The 17,529-nt window shown below is 37.4% G+C and overlaps 1 protein-coding gene across 2 annotated transcripts in view; it reads right to left on the reverse strand.

The window, feature by feature from the left end:
• Positions 1-17,529, reverse strand: part of LOC135081640 (coiled-coil domain-containing protein R3HCC1L) — a 51,569-nt gene that overhangs the window by 7,560 nt on the left and 26,480 nt on the right. For both annotated transcript variants that reach the window (XM_063976393.1, XM_063976394.1), the window contains one exon: positions 16,294-17,429. In XM_063976393.1, the coding sequence (XP_063832463.1) occupies positions 16,294-17,429 (1,136 nt within the window). The remainder of the gene's footprint in view (positions 1-16,293; positions 17,430-17,529) is intronic.

Consider the following 17,529-nt stretch of genomic DNA (forward strand, 5'->3'; position numbering starts at 1 on the left):
ATGTATTTGTAAATGTAAAAGCTTAACTGTAACATAGGTTTCAAGTGATTTTGCATACCTAGTAACATTCTCAATTGGAATAAGGTTGCATTGTTAACTTTTTGGCCACTTTTGGTGTCACGAACTATTTGACGCTGACTGTATAGACGACAATCTTATGTAGTTTAAACAAAAACTATTTTGCATCCAAAATGTATAGTCTGATATGCTGTCAACTGTACAAAGTAGAGTTGCCGCGAATAGTGGTTATAGCGAATAGTCGAATACCGATTATTCGCCATTCACTTTGGCGAATAGTCGAATAACTCGACATTACTATTCGACATAAAAAAATTAAAATTATTTCTAATTTCAAATCAAATCAAATCAAATCAAATAAGTTTATTTGCAGAACAAAATGTCATGATAATACAGGTATACAGTATCTGAGTCAGTTCCAATTATGTTCTACCGGGGATTGTACCGGTGTGCAAATGTAATACAATAATAATTGACTTATTAAATTAATTAAGAATATAAAAATTACTACAATTATGATCACAATGTCAAATTTTAATACCTACTCAAATAATAAATGTCAAATAATCGCTAATTATCATTAAAATACTCGTCAATACTGTAATAACATTTGTCAAGAAGCCATTTATTTATGTTATTTTTAAAAACCCTAAGAGGCAAATCTTTAAAATTATTAGGCAGTTTATTGAATATTTTGATCGCCATTAAAGGAGCGTTTCTTCTAAGGTTGTGAGAAAAGAAAACAATAAAGTTAAAGAAATCTGTTTCATGTTATACATACCTACTTATGAAATTGTTACGCTCCCATTTTATGCATTGAGCATACTCATTTTCTTTCATCAGAATATTGTGGTAAATTGAAAACCGATGATTAAAATAAATGTAATTCCAGTTTTTAATTTCATCATCATCATCATCATTTCAGCCATAGGACGTCCACTGCTGAACATAGGCCTCCCCCAATGCTTTCCATGTTGATAGGTTGGTAGCGGCCTGCGTCCAGCGCTTCCCTGCTACCTTTACGATGTCGTCGTTTCTAATGTACTTTTAAATTATAAGTACATTAATATCTTGTACTTATTTAAATAAAAACGGTTGTCATAATTAGAGGCACCAATTATAAATTTATACATAAGAAACTTATTCCAAATTACAAGAACAACGGAAATTGTCTTTTTGTTTTTTTTTATGATAAAAATGTTAAAATACATATTTTCAGCTCAGAGATTTTCTTAAACCTAATAAGCATACGTAAATAATCAATATTAAATTCCACCTAAAAAAAAATTTTATGAATTTTTTTTTCACTTTGTTTATTAGGGTATGTCATACCCCCACCTGGTACGGGACGTAACTTTTAGTCACCTGGTACACGGAGGGTTAATTTCAATATATGATAGGCACATGTACATAATAACTATTACAAATAATAATTGATATTGTGTATTGTTTTATTAGGGAAAATAATAAAAATATGATTATTTTTAACTCATTAGTTTTTTTGTTCACTAAAAGTTTATTTTAAACGACTATTCGCCGAATACCGAATAATACTAGCTATTATTCGGTATTCGACGAATATCAAAAAAATGTCGAGTAATGCCGAATACCGAATAATAGCGAGTATTCGCGGCAACTGTAGTACAAAGTACAAACGAACATCAAGTTATACAATGTTATTGCAAAATCACTCCTATTCCAACAACTTAGATGCCACAGTATTTGGACTTGACGTGCATTTGCCTATGTGTATTCTGTAACTACTAGAAGTAAAGAATTTCCAATCTCATAAACGTAGTTTCACAACACAACAGTGTTATTAACGCGAATCCAATTTAAAACGAAAACGCATCGGTATTTCCATTCGATAGTTAATCAAAGCAATTACAACAACATAATCGTAAGCGCTTGCGCATGATGAACGTTCAATATAAAACCTGTTCCACGTCGTTGGCACAGATCTGACAACATAATGCCTTCCGGTGATAAAATTGAGAACCTGGGGCATTCAAGGACATTTAGCAGTTTATAATGCTTAAAAATTCATTACCGGTTCTTGCAAAATGTTATATCTAAAAACGCTAACGGTATAACAACAATAAAAATAATAGTCCACATGAAAATTATTCACAAAACCTGTGAAAATATCCTGGCACAATACCTATAAGCGCAAGACAATCGTCTAACAAAGAAGTAAAATGCAATTAATTTATCAAAAGAAGAAAGAAAGTAATACAGAATATTTGAAGAATATCTAAATGATTGGGGAAGACCCATGTTCAGCAGTGGTAATGATGATGATGATGATGATGTGAATGATAGTAATAATAAACCACTAGCTGACAAGTTTATTTTCGGAACAAAACTAAAATATCTGAAAATCGGCTTAACTTAACAAGCAAATTGATGAATATGTTACGGTCAAAGTGATAAATGTGGAAATTATGAATAATCGCCGGTTATTATGAATAATTACCGCATGATTTGGTAAATGTGATTAACATGAGGTCATTTATCCCAACTAATATTATAAATGCGAAAGTAACTCTGTCTGTCTGTCTGTCTGTCTGTCTGTTACGCTTTCCCGCTTAAACCTCGCAACCGATTTTGATGAAATTTGGCATAGAGATAGTTTGAGTCCCGGGAAAGAACATAGGATAGTTTTTATCCCGGTTTTTGAAACAGGGACGCGCGCGATAAAGTTTTTCTGTGACAGACAAAATTCCACGCGGGCGAAGCCGCGGGCGGAAAGCTAGTGTGTGTATAAAACTAAATAGGCGGCTTAGGGCCGCACCTTAACCTATTTTTCACTTTAAATCAAAACATTATGTTATAGGCATCATGGAAAAGTAATATTATGCAAGAAACATTCCAAACTCATTATATGCCAAATTATATTAATATATTATTATGATATCAAAACGTTCAAAAGTTTGGCTGTACACGAGCACGTACACAAGATGTTGTTCTCTTTTATGAAATTTGTTAGTACTAAGGTTGAATTAATAAATAATCACTGTTAAATGTGATTAATTTATCACTTTTACCGCGAATGTCGGTAATTATTCATAATAACCGGTTATTATTAATAATTTTCAACTTATCACATTAACCGTAACAAATATACGGTTATCAAATAGATTATGATGGACGTTTATCTGCAAGATAAGATGAATCACTCAGAACAATAACTGAAGAACTCTGAACTTTGAGGGGGAAATAAGTGCCCAAAATAAAAATTAACCCTCTTACTAGTAAAACTTACACGCTCGTTGAACAGTGTTATAAAGTGACGTTTAGCATGGAAATGACATTTTAAAACAGTGTTCAACAACTGTTCAACTTTTTATTAGTAAGGGGGAAAAGGTTTGAGAATATGCAAAAATACTGTGGGCAAATGATAGTACCTACTAAATTAAGTTAAGGTAACTAATCTATCTCGCAAAATTTGATGAAAATCAATGGTTATACTGATTATTCACTACATTATAACATAGTAACTATGCTGTATTTTGGTAATTAGTAGTTTCTGTCATGTGTACTGTGTAATTAGCCTCACTGGCAAATAACACGTAGCCGTCAAAGTTCCGGCCGCAGTCAACGACCCGACTATTTGCCAAATGTTGGCCGAGCCCATGTAAACATTTGACATCGTTGGAAGTCGGCCAATATCAATTTTCAAGGGAAGCTTCATTTTCTCAATTAAAAGGTTCATTGCTGATTGGCTATTCCGTCAAATTGCTAATCGAACGCTTAATTTGGATTGGCATTGCGCGTGCAATCAAAATATGTCAATAAATCAGATACGAGATAATATTTTAAAAATTAAAATTATTAATGGTTCGCAAATAATTGATTTCTATACTTCTAAAATATCAAGACAGACAAGTCTTAAATAAACGGCAATTAACAAAAATACAGCTAATTAATAACGCTCCTACTTGTTTATTAGAGTAAGCTTAGTTTGAAATTACTGATTAATTACATTTCATTTATTTACGCTTCCACAAACACTGTTAAATAGACAAACCAATTATGTGTTTAGTTCTAGAAAATTCTTTAAAGTAAATTGACCATTTATAATAAAGAACAATGCATGACAATTTACTGTTATTACTTGTAAAAACCAAAATTAATATGATAATTTTGCTTTAAATTTCGACTGGCATGCATAGACTGTACTGTTAAAAAAAATCCTGGCAAACCGCAATATTGGGGTTGCACTAAGTTACTTCCCGACTTTACATAAGAACATAAAAGATAGGTTGTAAACAATTTAGTAGGAAACAGCATATTCCTGAAAGTTTTCAGAATTCATCAAGAATTCTGTTCTTCAATCAAAAAGCAACGGGACTAGGATAGGATACCAAGGATAAAGTATTTTAGAACCATGATATGGTGAAAACCATTTTAGAATTTAGAAATTACTTTAGGTGCACTTTAATCTACTGCGACAGGATTACGATTCAGGACATTTGGGAATAAAGAAAAAGGTTCTAGAGCCATACGGTACATCAATTGAGTAATTAGGTTGTTGCTGATATTCTGATGGCTATTACTTCGTCTTGACCCTTCGGGTCTGCTAACGTGGTTGCCCCAAACACTTGGCGGCGCACTGTAGCAGACGAGGCGAAGAAAATCAGCAAGACATGGAGCGAGATCCAACGCGAAGCTCAAGACCTAACGCGAAGGAAGATTGTTGTGGGACAAACTTGACCTTCACTGGTTGAGTTTTTATTGGCAGTCAAGCAGTAGATCCTGGCTACACAGGAGTTGCAGCGGTGGGAACGAGAGGTGTGAGTAGTCCCGTTGTTGTAAATGCCCTGAAGTACCTAAGACATTATTTCGTCTAATAAAACAAAACTTTAGTCTACTGCATTAGGATAAAACCCTGCAACAAATACTGCAGGTCGCTGCAACCTACTTTCGGCGGGGCAACCTCGCAAGGTGGTTCATCGACCCGCGTGACGCAACGCTGCGAAGCGCAAGTAGCACGACGCCCGCGCAGTGCTCGACAAACAACGGTACATTCTGTGATTTGGGAATGCAACAGATTGATACAGATTTTTTCTTTTGTAAGGCTAATGCACTGTCCAACACACTGTTCAAATACTTTTTCAGCGCGTATTTTGAACCGTAAAGATTACGCGATTTAGAGCTGGTGGTAGTTGGAGCAGACAAGTACTCGATTAGCATAGCTTAGCAATTAAGAACCAGAAGAAGTATTAGGGGCTGGCCTCCCACTAGGTAGACCGATGACCTGGTGAAGGTCGTGTGAAGCACCTGAATGAAGGCAGCACAGGACCGGTCGTTCTGGAAATCTTTGAGGGAGGCCTTTGCAGCAGTGGACGTCATTTAGCTGAACCTTTTCAGATTTAACAAGGTACCTTATTGAATCATAAGAAACTAGAAACCATTACTGACTTTCGATCTTCATGGAGAATCTCTCTCTTGCTAGTTCAAGATAATTTGAAGATTCGATATCCCGATGCAAAAATGCCAAAATTTACCCTAGAGACGACAGGCAACACACTAACCCCAATGTAACATTCAAGAAGCCTCTTTAAACATCTACAGAAGGCTAAAGTATTATGTATGTGATGGATAAGATGAGAGCATTTCATCAGGCATTAACGAATGCTTACGAAATATGGATCGATTTAAAATTTATCCGTAAACTTGCACATTAAACTAGATAACAATTCAATTTAGACGGAAATAATCATTAAGAATGCTTTCAGCAAGACATTAATTACAATTCTGATTGCTTAACACACAAACCGACTATCTAACCACTTAATACTATTAAGTACGAATGCATAATCGTATTTAAATGAATTCCAAATCGAGACGGTGCAATGCAACCCACTTCCCACCCAAGCAGAGGAAGTTTGTTGAACCAAGAGGTTTGTTGCACAACATTGGTCATATATGGGCATTTGGTAAACAAATTAAACCTATTAACTAACTTTACGCCATAAATTGAACGCTGATTATGTAGACAATTTAAAAGATAAATAAGATTAACTTATTTACGTAAAATAAAATAAAGTTCTATTATAATGCAATCTATCTTTGAAGTAAAATTTTGAGCATCGCTAAAGTCTGGAAAAGATAGAAAGGAAGTTTATTTGAACTTTGAGACAAGTACTACATAAAAGTGCAAGCAGGTTCATATAGTAAACAAAAAACAATGAATAATAAAAATACACTGCAGGTAGAGATCGACCAGGAAGGAGCATTGTTACTTGAACTTTTGCCACTTAGAAAGAGCAAGAGTGATGCATCTTATGCAGACTTAAGCAATTGTCATATCATACTGGTCATACTAAAGCTAATAATTAATGGTACTGACACAACGAAATTGAAAATAAAACTTGTTTTTATGTCCACACAAAACACTTTAACGGCTGTTTTGACCAGAACGGAAATGTTGAGTTTAAAACATTCCGTTAGTTGTGGAATGTCGTTGATCTTGATTATTTTTGTTTTTCTTGTGCACACGAAAGACAATTAAAGGTTAGAGTAACCTGAAAATCATTTTAAATGAACTCAAAGTAAAAGAAGCGTTATTTGCTTATGCAAAGTCAATAGACTATAAAATTACAGGTTCTCATCTCAATGTTCGTCTTCCAGGAAGTAAGTTTTCGTATTGTCGGCGTCGCAGCAAGAAACACGGAGCTTCTAATTGTACATTGTACGAAGAATTTCATGTAATCGACGCTTCACAGATTGTTAGTTTCCTAGTGTATTCTATCAATGCAGAGAAAATCATTGCGGAAAACAGGTCTTGGACGAATTAAAGAGAAACGAAACGTTCTCGATGCAACTGGTATGCAAGTGCAAGTATGTCGGATCTCAATTGCCTAGTATTGCAAAACCGGTATAGAAATGAGCAAACATTTTTTTTTTGTTTCCAATTAAACGGAATGAAGCCTCGCATTGAATTTTATAAGTATCACAAGAATCATTTAGGCAAAATAAAAAACATATTAGATTGAACATGATACAGCCTCTTACTTCTGCAAGTAAAATACTTGAATTTTTCGCAAGAATTTAATAAAATTGTAATTTTATTATGTAACGCGTCTTGTAGAACATCGAGATACAAATAGGTATTACACAAGCTATAATAAAGAGTTTAAAGAAGTATTTCTGCAAATACAAAGTGTAACAATCGAATATACATCTCACGTGGGGTAATAAATTGGTACAGTTGACAGCACACCAGACTTTAATTTTTTGTTGAAAAGTAGCACTTAATTTAAGGACATAAGATGCAACAATATCTAGCTTGATGTGTCGTTGTCCGTACGTGAATAGCCTAGTAAGATACATTGTTTCAACTCGATAGTACCGCGGGGGAATGTTTGGCGTGTGACATACATAATGTTTAGTTTACATCGGTCGTTTCGTAGCGCCCCGATGGAATAGGTACAAGTTCAAGGCAGCAATGGAAGGCGTGCTGAATGAACAATACGACGACCGTGCAATGTGGAGCACTCAATGATATAGAAAGTGGTGTGTGGGTTAAGTATTTAAAAGAAAGCGAATTATAGTCGAAGAAATTTGGATAACATGAAAAATTTCATGCTGCTTCTCTTTTTTGTAGAAAATTTAACGAACCTTTTTATAAAGTTGCTTTTTGATATATTGCGTTCGATTACAATATTGACAAATAGTCTTTCAGTTAAAACGAAACAGAACACGTTGCAAATACCTAGCTAATAATAAGCAAACTGTACATTGTAAAACACACCACGTGCACCCCAAGATCTATTTAAAGAAACTTGCGAAACTTCTTTTACAAAGCGTAATATCAAGTTAAAATTATGATCTTACAACAACAGGGCCGAAAATAGTCCCTTGCGAAACACCCTCAGCCACAACTGTATCAGAAGCCGCAAAGATGTTCACGTTGCGCTTCTTACATTGCAAAGGCGTGCTACTACCGCCGTCTTTTGTGCGCTGTTACCTTGGCCCGCGGCGTGACTTGCAGTTGCAAAATGCCATCTCTTGATCTAGCCGAAATCTTTATGTAATGTTACGACAGCTGATCGATCAAATGCAGTTGCAGCATCCTTTGTGCGACTGACGCAATGTTTAGCAATTGATTAAATAATAAAACTGTATTCTAGTCATTATTTTTCACATGCTGTAGTGTTAATTAAGATAATTGATTACGTGTGTTGTAAGTTAAGAAAGGCAAATGTACGTTCACTGTTGTCATAAGTCAGCGAAAAAAAGTAACTAGGAACCACCTTTTCCTGGTATATTTCGGCTCTCTAATACACTCGACAGCAAATAAATCGCACCACCCGCGACAAGCATTTTCAAACGTATGCATCCCTACTTCCCACCAATATTGGCACCATTTAAAAGCCTAGTTCTAAACTTCATTTTATTAAAAGAAAGGTTTTTACCCCAAAAATGTGTCCGCACTAGCGGCCGCCCGTGACTTCGTACGCGTGGATCCCGTTTTACCCCCTTCATCTATCTTACGCGGTTTAGATTTTTTCATACAAATGTTTTTTTCCCGCTAACTCCCGTTCCCGTGGGAATTTTGCAATATCCTGTTGTAACTAAGCTTTAAGTTTACTAAGGTACCTGCATGCCAAATTTCAATCGTCTAACTTAGGCGGTTTAGATTTTTCATACAAAAGGACTTTCCCGATAATTCCCGTTTCCGTGGGAATTTCGGGAATTCCTTGTTGAAACTAAGCTTTCAGTTTACTAAGGTACCTACATGCCAAATTTCAAGCGTCTATCTTACGCGATTTAGATTTTTTCATACAAATGTTTTTTCCCGCTGATTCCCGTTCCCGTTGGAATTTCGGGAATTCCTTTCTGAGTGCACCTCTACGGTACCTAAGCTACGTCACTTCCAAATTTTAAGTGCATACGTTTAGCCGTTTAGGCTGTGTGTTGATATGTCACTAAGTCAGTCAGTTTCCCCTTTTATAATATATTTAGACTAGCGGCCGCCCGCGATTTCGTACGCGTGGATCCCGTTTTAGCCCCTACATCTATCTTACGCGGTTTAGATTTTTTCATACAAATGTTTTTTCCCGCTAACTCCCGTTCCCGTGGGAATTTTGCAATATCCTCTTGTAACTAAGCTTTGAGTTTACTAAGGTACCTGCATGCCAAATTTCAAGCGTCTATCTTACGTGGTTTAGATTTTTTCATACAAATGTTTTTTCCCGCTTACTCCCGTTCCCGTGGGAATTTTGCAATATCCTCTTGTAACTAAGCTTTGACTTTACTAAGGTACCTGCATGCCAAATTTCAAGCGTCTATCTTACGTGGTTTAGATTTTTTCATACAAATGTTTTTTTCCCGCTAACTCCCGTTCCCGTGGGAATTTTGCAATATCCTCTTTTAACTAAGCTTTAAGTTTACTAAGGTACCTGCATGCCAAATTTCAAGCGTCTAACTTAAGCGGTTTAGATTTTTCATACAAAAGGATTTTCCCGCTAATTCCCGTGCCCGTGGGAATTTCAGGTATTCCTTTCTTAATGCACCTCTAAGGTACCTAAGCTACGTCCCTTCCAAATTTCAAGTGCTAAATTTGTAAACTATGAAGGGATATGTTTAATCATTAGTTTAACATTAATAGCAGGGTTACCATCTGAAATCGGCTATTATTGGCTATTTATGGCTAATAACTGCTTTTAATCCGTTACTAGCCAATTGCTATTAATCTGATTATTAGCACTTACCCATCTCTAGTGCTACCGCCGTCTTTTGTGCGCTGTTACCTTGGCCCGCGGCGTGACTTGCAGTTGCAAAATGCCATCTCTTGATCTAGCCGAAATCTTTATGTAATGTTACGACAGCTGATCGATCAAATGCAGTTGCAGCATCCTTTGTGCGACTGACGCAATGTTTAGCAATTGATTAAATAATAAAACTGTATTCTAGTCATTATTTTTCACATGCTGTAGTGTTAATTAAGATAATTGATTACGTGTGTTGTAAGTTAAGAAAGGCAAATGTACGTTCACTGTTGTCATAAGTCAGCGAAAAAAAGTAACTAGGAACCACCTTTTCCTGGTATATTTCGGCTCTCTAATACACTCGACAGCAAATAAATCGCACCACCCGCGACAAGCATTTTCAAACGTATGCATCCCTACTTCCCACCAATATTGGCACCATTTAAAAGCCTAGTTCTAAACTTCATTTTATTAAAAGAAAGGTTTTTACCCCAAAAATGTGTCTTTACAAGGATCCAGAGTAGAGATTGCAAAATCCGGATTTTTCTTAAATCCGGTTTTCCGGATTTGTGTTACGTACAAATCCGGATTATCCGGATTTTTCGAATATTGGGTAAATTTTTTAAACCATCAATTTAATTTAAATAAAACGTAGTTTTTTTCAAAAAGATGTAAGTATTTGAAGAAAAGCGGTTTATTTTATTAACGCGCATGGAATTTATTCCTCTTTTTTTCGGTTTGCGCTACAAGTTTTCGAAATTATTTGAACCTTGCATTATTTTTTTCGTTTTAGTACAACTGCATTTCAGAATAAAAACTTGCTTGTACCTATAATTTTTTTTTTATTCTTCTTGTCGTGTCGACAACAAACCTACACAGCGTCAGCCCAAAACTCCGCCACAAGAGTGGCGTTATCAGTAGCCTTCATTAAATCTTCCTGCTTGCAGTTGTTTGGGCACACAGGGCACGACATCATGTGCTTCGTCGACTGGGGAACAAAACCACACTTGCACTCCAAGTTTGATCCATCCAAGAATCCCCACCTGACACCTGAACAGATTGTCCTTACTACGGCAGACCTGTCCGAAGTCTATAAAGATTTCCAGGTAGGCCAGGGAGCTCATTTTTTTTTATTATAATTTTGTTTTACACTTTTAAGTTGTATTTCATTCTCAGGGCCCTGGTCATTATTTACGACCAAAGTGCTCGGGAAGACGAATCCAACGAACTCAAACTCTATAAGTTTCTGCCGTTTCGGTTAGGAGTTCCTATGGCCACCTCCTGACTTCATCATCAGGACCCTGAACATCATCTAGCACTTAAGTGCTTGAAAAGACAAATCCAACAAACCCAAATACGATGAGTTTCCACCGTTTCGTTTAGGAGTTCCTATGGCCACCTCCCGAATCCATCATCAGGACCCTGGGCATCATCTAGCACTAAAGTGCTCGAAAAGACAAATCCAACGAACCCAAGTTCGATGCGATTCAGCCGTTTCGTTTAAGAGTTCCTATGGTCACCTCTTGACTTCATCATCAACCCAGCTAAATGGTCGGCGGTATAACCAACAACCTGTTTAGAACTCTTTTAAGGATTTCTCCACAATTACCCCCATTCTCATACAATGACATTTCGAGATGAATTAATGTAAGCAAATCGGATCCGCTGGGTGAACGATATCTTCAATATATCTTCAAGATATCTCTACTTACACTTGGCCTGCGGATGAATATGGAGAAAACAAAGCTTATGTCCAATGTCCATGTTGCGCCCTACCCAGTTTTGGTTGGGAGCTTAATTCTCGAGATTGTTGACAAGAATGTCTACCTCGGACAAACGATTCAGCTGAGTAGGTCCAATTTCGAGAAAGAGGTCAATCGTCGAATTCAACTCGGCTGGGCAGCGTTTGGGAAACGACGCAACATCTTTTCGTCCAAAATACCTCAGTGCCTGAAGACTAAGTTCTACAACCAATGTGTGTTACCAGTGATGATGACTTATGGTTCGGAAACGTGGCCTCTCACTATAGGCCTTATACAGAAGCTCAAATTGCACAGCGTGCTATGGAGAGGGCTATGCTCGGTGTTTCTTTACGAGATCGAATCAGAAATGAGGAGATCCGTAAACGAACTAAAGTCGCTGACATACTAGCCCGACGGATACAAGCTGAAGTGGCAATGGGCAGGGCACATAGTACGCAGAACTGACGGCCGATGGGGCAGCAAGGTTCTGGAGTGACATGCAATAAATAATTTGAATTTGGAGTGGAGGCCGCGTACCGGAAAACGCAGCGTGGGACGTCCACCCACAAGGTCAGCAGTGGACGTCTTATGGCTGAGATGATGATGATGATGATGACTTACACTTGCAAGGGATATTTGCCGATTTAGCTGCTCTTTAAAACTCAGCGATATGGTGTTTCAGAATCAGCGTCTCGTATAAAACTCACTGGCCGACTAGCGAATTCACTTCCGCATGCGACATGACGCGTCGTTGTGCAGGCACAGTGCAGGTGTGAGTGTTGTGCGACGAAGTGCGGGTGCGTCCAATCAAAACTTCGCTTGTTTCGCATCCATGTTGCATTCAATAGATATTTTGGTTTATGATTTTATGATAAAATTTTTGAGGTAAAAATATTCGAAAAAACCGGATTTCAAATTCAAAATCCGGATTTTTTTATAGCCTCAAAATCCGGATTTTTCAGATATTTTCGAATTTCGAATAATCCGGATTGCAATCTCTAATCCAGAGTCACTTCTTCAAAAAATAGGTAGTTACGCTATAGCCATTTTTTATGACTATAAAACTGTTAAGTTGGGATTAATCGCTCCATCTGTTAAAGAGGACACGTGTGATCATTATTTGGTTTTATAACCATAAAATTTGGTCTAATTGATCCCAGAGGTGAGCCCAAAGTGAGGTCTTTTTTCAAGTCACATTTATGGTATATGTTAATCATTTATTAAGAAATTAAATGTGTTTTTCTTTAAGGATATTTATTGGGCTTTCAAATAACACCAATATTATTGGGGCACCATTATTGTGTCAAAAGAAAATCTTTAAAGTTCGCGTCGCGGGTGGTGCGATTTATTTGCTGTCGAGTGTAGATACAAAAATGTACATTATTAATAAAAAACTTAAGGGTTTATGTTACTCAAATGCCTTACGAAAATCCAAACTGAATTTTCAAGTGTTTATGCTGTCCACAAGGAAGTCTCATAATATAACAAACAGTAATTGCCAATTTAACAGGATTTCACTATTAACATTTAAATTGCATTAAGTCAACCGTAACAAATGCGGTGAGTTCAATAAACTCTTTGCTAATTGATTTCGAAATATGAAAGAAACAATCCATTAAATATCGTTGACTGACACTGACGCGTAAACACGAACACTTCATAAATCATTAGCAATTTAAAACAAAAGACGACCGAACAAAATATGGTTTGAGTTGTATAAGAAAAAAAAACGAAACGAATAACATAACTAGCACGATTTGTGTGTGTGTGACCTTAGCACGATTTTCGGCAGTAAACTAAAAACGTTTACATTTGAATCTAATAACGAGGTCGCGGGCAGCGGAATCTCGGCTGCGCTTTAATTAGCGAATTTGAATAAATTTTGCGAATAAAAAATACACGAAAGTTTGAAGTTAAAAAATTATTAAAAGTTCAATCCAAAAAATAAACAAACAGAAAAGATAACAAGCACGGAAAAGGTTTTTATCAAAATAATAAATACTGTTATCAGACGTTTATCAAAATCGCAATCGCAGGTTTGTGAAGTAGGTACATGAGTATTTGATATTTTTTACTATTTATCAGTTGGTTCAAAAAATTCAAAATGACGGTCTCTCCCCGCATCATTATCTTCTTCCAATATTCTTGAGACAATTATTTGGACATTATTTTATACGGTTTCAAGATGTTATTATTTTTCTGATTTACTCAAGCTGTCTAAAATCGAGATCGAGTACAATGTACTAGTATTAGTGCAACAGTTTCACAAAATCGCGTGTAGACGACCATTATGAGTGATTACTTAATCAATGTTGATAATCTACGAGTAGTAACTGTTTAAATCACTGGCTAGACTATCCATCTAGTTTGCTTATTAGACTGGATAGAACATCGCCGCTTCCACTATCTGATGGATATCTAGTGCTTACTGCTCACCGTGACGCAAGCCGCTCGTAACTTTGTGTATTGTTACGATGATTTGACGCAATCATCCGATAATGTTGGCACTGAATAATTTATTCGAACTGACAGTTTTGAAGGTTGATGATAATCTCGTCATTCAGCTTTAGCTTCAAAACAAAAGTGGGCTGTCGTATGCCGTAATAATGCTGCTTGAATAAATAAATTCATTCAACAGTTGTGGGGACTCATCTATGTAGGAATCGGAATAAAGCTCCCGAGTTGAGTGAGTTTAATTCAAACCATGAATCCAAGATTAAGGATTCAGCTGTTTTGAAGTGAACTGAACATCTATAGGGTAGTTGACTCCACTTAGTCGATTGAGTTTGATATACTTTTTATGAGCTGTCCCTGTGATTCCCCATAGATTTCAGACACCAAAAGGAACCTATGACTACACTAATTCGCGAACTCAATTAACAATTTCTTGACAGAGCAACAATCGAATTATACGGCAATAAACTGAATAGATTTTCAGAGCTAGAATTAATCGAGGTTTTTAAAGAGTTATTGTTTATAGTGTCAATGACATCCTTAAACAATAATACACTGGCAATACACTGTGTTGCCATTGGTGTTGTCACGCCGGGAGGTAGCGACGATGGATAATAAACACGCGTGTTGCCAATTAGTGTCGCTATGGTTAAATCTTTGATTTATATTTTGAGCCAGCGGATTAGCTTGTCTCAATTATCTGACACTTGAAAATGGGGTTACGGCTACATAGTTCATAAATGTTTTTCGATGACGCGGCGATGTGGGCTAAATTTCTATTCATTCACACTATAAACATAGCCATACCATAACATTTATTTAAACTTTATTTATTACTAGATTACTAATAAAAGATAGATTCCAACGAACATTATAAATTATTGTATCAGTTGTGTAATCAAATGCCGCGTATTGCTTATATCCCAACTAATCCCAACTAATATTATAAATGCGAAAGTAACTCTGTCTGTCTGTCTGTCTGTCTGTCTGTCTGTCTGTCTGTCTGTCTGTCTGTTACGCTTTCCCGCTTAAACCTCGCAACCGATTTTGATGAAATTTGGCATAGAGATAGTTTGAGTCCCGGGAAAGAACATAGGATAGTTTTTATCCCGGTTTTTGAAACAGGGACGCGCGCGATAAAGTTTTTCTGTGACAGACAAAATTCCACGCGGGCGAAGCCGCGGGCGGAAAGCTAGTTCTCCCATATTCAGGGTACTCATTCAGGCGATAAACTGAGTATCGTACTATTTGTTATTTTCTCAGTCAGTGGAACGAATTGCGTTCGACTTATGCAACGTATGATACGCAAGCGGAGTCTTTCTCACGGCGTTGTTAATTTTTACCTATCAGTGATATCCAAAGTTGAAGACTACCTATACCCGTTACTAAGCTATCGATCCCCTTTTACTTTATATTCAAAGTAAAACTTGGGATTCTTTGGGATGTAACTGTAACGGGAAATCAAAATAGTAAACATCAGTGCACAAATACACAATCCACGAGGAATAGGTAAGAGATTTTTGAATCCTCATTTTCCTCTGGGACTTAACAATCCTGCACCCTCACGAAGCCAAAAATCTAGAAAGTATACCAAAAAGTTTGGAGAACTTTGACATATCTGTCAATGTCATGTCAAAAACAACCAATCATGCAGCATTTGGACCTCACGTCTACGTATTGCCATCTGGCGGATTTTTCAATCGTGAAAACCCACATTCTAATACATTGCAACGGCAGTAAACTATCGACATGAAACTACGCATTCAATATTCGAAGTGAATGAGGCTTGCATAATTGAATGTGCCATTGTTTTTAATCTGATCGATCGTAAATAAAAATAAACAACATATTAGCATACCGGATTTTACAACGTAAGACAGAAGTAGGTTATGCATGGCGATTGGAGATCTACGTAGTGGTGGTAATAAAGTCATCTAGTTAAAGAGTGAAATGGATATGATTTCTAGTCATAGTAATGCGTTCGAATAAGTAATTTTAAACGACGTCTAATCATGTAGGCTGATTCCACTTTCTTTTATAAGACAATATTGTTAAGGTAAGTATAATGAGAAGTTTGAATTTTATGTTTCTCTCCCGATGACAAAAGGAAATTATTTAAGTTCGAAAATGTATTCAGACTCAATTTTTTAATTTCGGGGGAATTGACCTCCATTTTTTGGACTACACCAAGCCTTTACTAATTTTTCTAAAGAAACAAGATCGCACGTGACTTCTGTTTTAAAGAGTTATTTGTTCGCACAAACATTGCATACATCATGTTTGAACTTTCATTATGCAATGTACACAAAAGCAAAGTTCACGTGCGTCCTTGACTCCGGTAACAATCAACGGTGACTCACCAATTTTCGCGCTGCTGAACACAATCAAGGCGTGCGTGTCGTCCACCCACTTGATCTCGAAGCCCGTGTCTTTGTACTCGCTGAACACTGACAACAGGTCGTTCGTCTTGAACTCACTGGGAAAGTCGTACACTTCCACCACATGCCCGAAAGTCTCATCGTACGGACCACTCAACAAAGCCTGCCCACGAGTTTGATACTGGTCGTAGTTGTTCCTCGCCTTGCTTATGTGCACCTTGCCCACCGTTGAAGTCAACTCCTCCAAAAGGGACGGATCCAAACACTCCCCACTGTCATCGAACACTGCATCCCAATCGTTCTCCTCCCGTTTCAACGACACTTTCGCTTCTAATTTTGGCTTCGACTTCTTCGGTTCTGGTTCTTTCACTTCAACCACGGCCTCAACCTCAACTTTTTCCGTGTCGACCTTCTCTTCGACCGGATCCGAAATGACTAGGACATCAGAATGAAAACTCTGTTTGATGATACGTTTGCTACTTCTGTTGATCTCCTGGGACGCCCGCTTCAACTCTTTCTTCTCTGCATCCTCGTCCTTACTGTATAAATAATCGCTACTATCAATAATATTGCTCTGATCCACTTCGTTTACAGCCATGGTTTGGTCGGGTTCATTGGGTTCCCACTCACTTTGCGCTGGGTACTCAGCTCCGGCTAGGTCAGTGTAATAGCCCGCACTGTAGAACCCTAGCTGCCCGTTCGCGAAATAATCTCCTATATAAAAATTCTCTCCTACTTCTACTTCGTTAAAACTATTATCACTAAACGATATTGCACTATCACTATTTGGCACTTGGCAAGCTGAAGGCACGGATTCGTTATCTTTCGCGCTCGCTTGGTTGCCTATACTGGGGCCCGTGTGAGATCTCTGCGTCCTGAGGTGCGGCGGAGTGTAGACGTTGCAGAAGTTTTTGTCGATGGACTTTCTGGGGGTGCCGTGGGAGGACTTTTCCTTGGGCGGAGGGGACTTGGGGCACTTCTGTCCCTCGGCGCTGTGGCTGGTCCGCCGATGGTTCGTCTCTGGTTTGCTGTCGTCCGGTGGGTTGCTGTCGTTGGTGCGCAGTGCTCGCGGCACGTACACTGCGCGATCTGGGCGGCGAGGTTTCGCAGAGCCAGATCTGTGGACAAATAAAAATGGGGTTACATTTTACAATGTGTTGACTAACAGCTGAGTGATTCACTATGTTTTCATCGTGAGATGTTAGCTAACGTGAAGTT

This window comes from Ostrinia nubilalis, chromosome 20 (assembly GCF_963855985.1).
Source record: "Ostrinia nubilalis chromosome 20, ilOstNubi1.1, whole genome shotgun sequence".
NCBI lineage: Eukaryota > Metazoa > Arthropoda > Insecta > Lepidoptera > Crambidae > Ostrinia > Ostrinia nubilalis.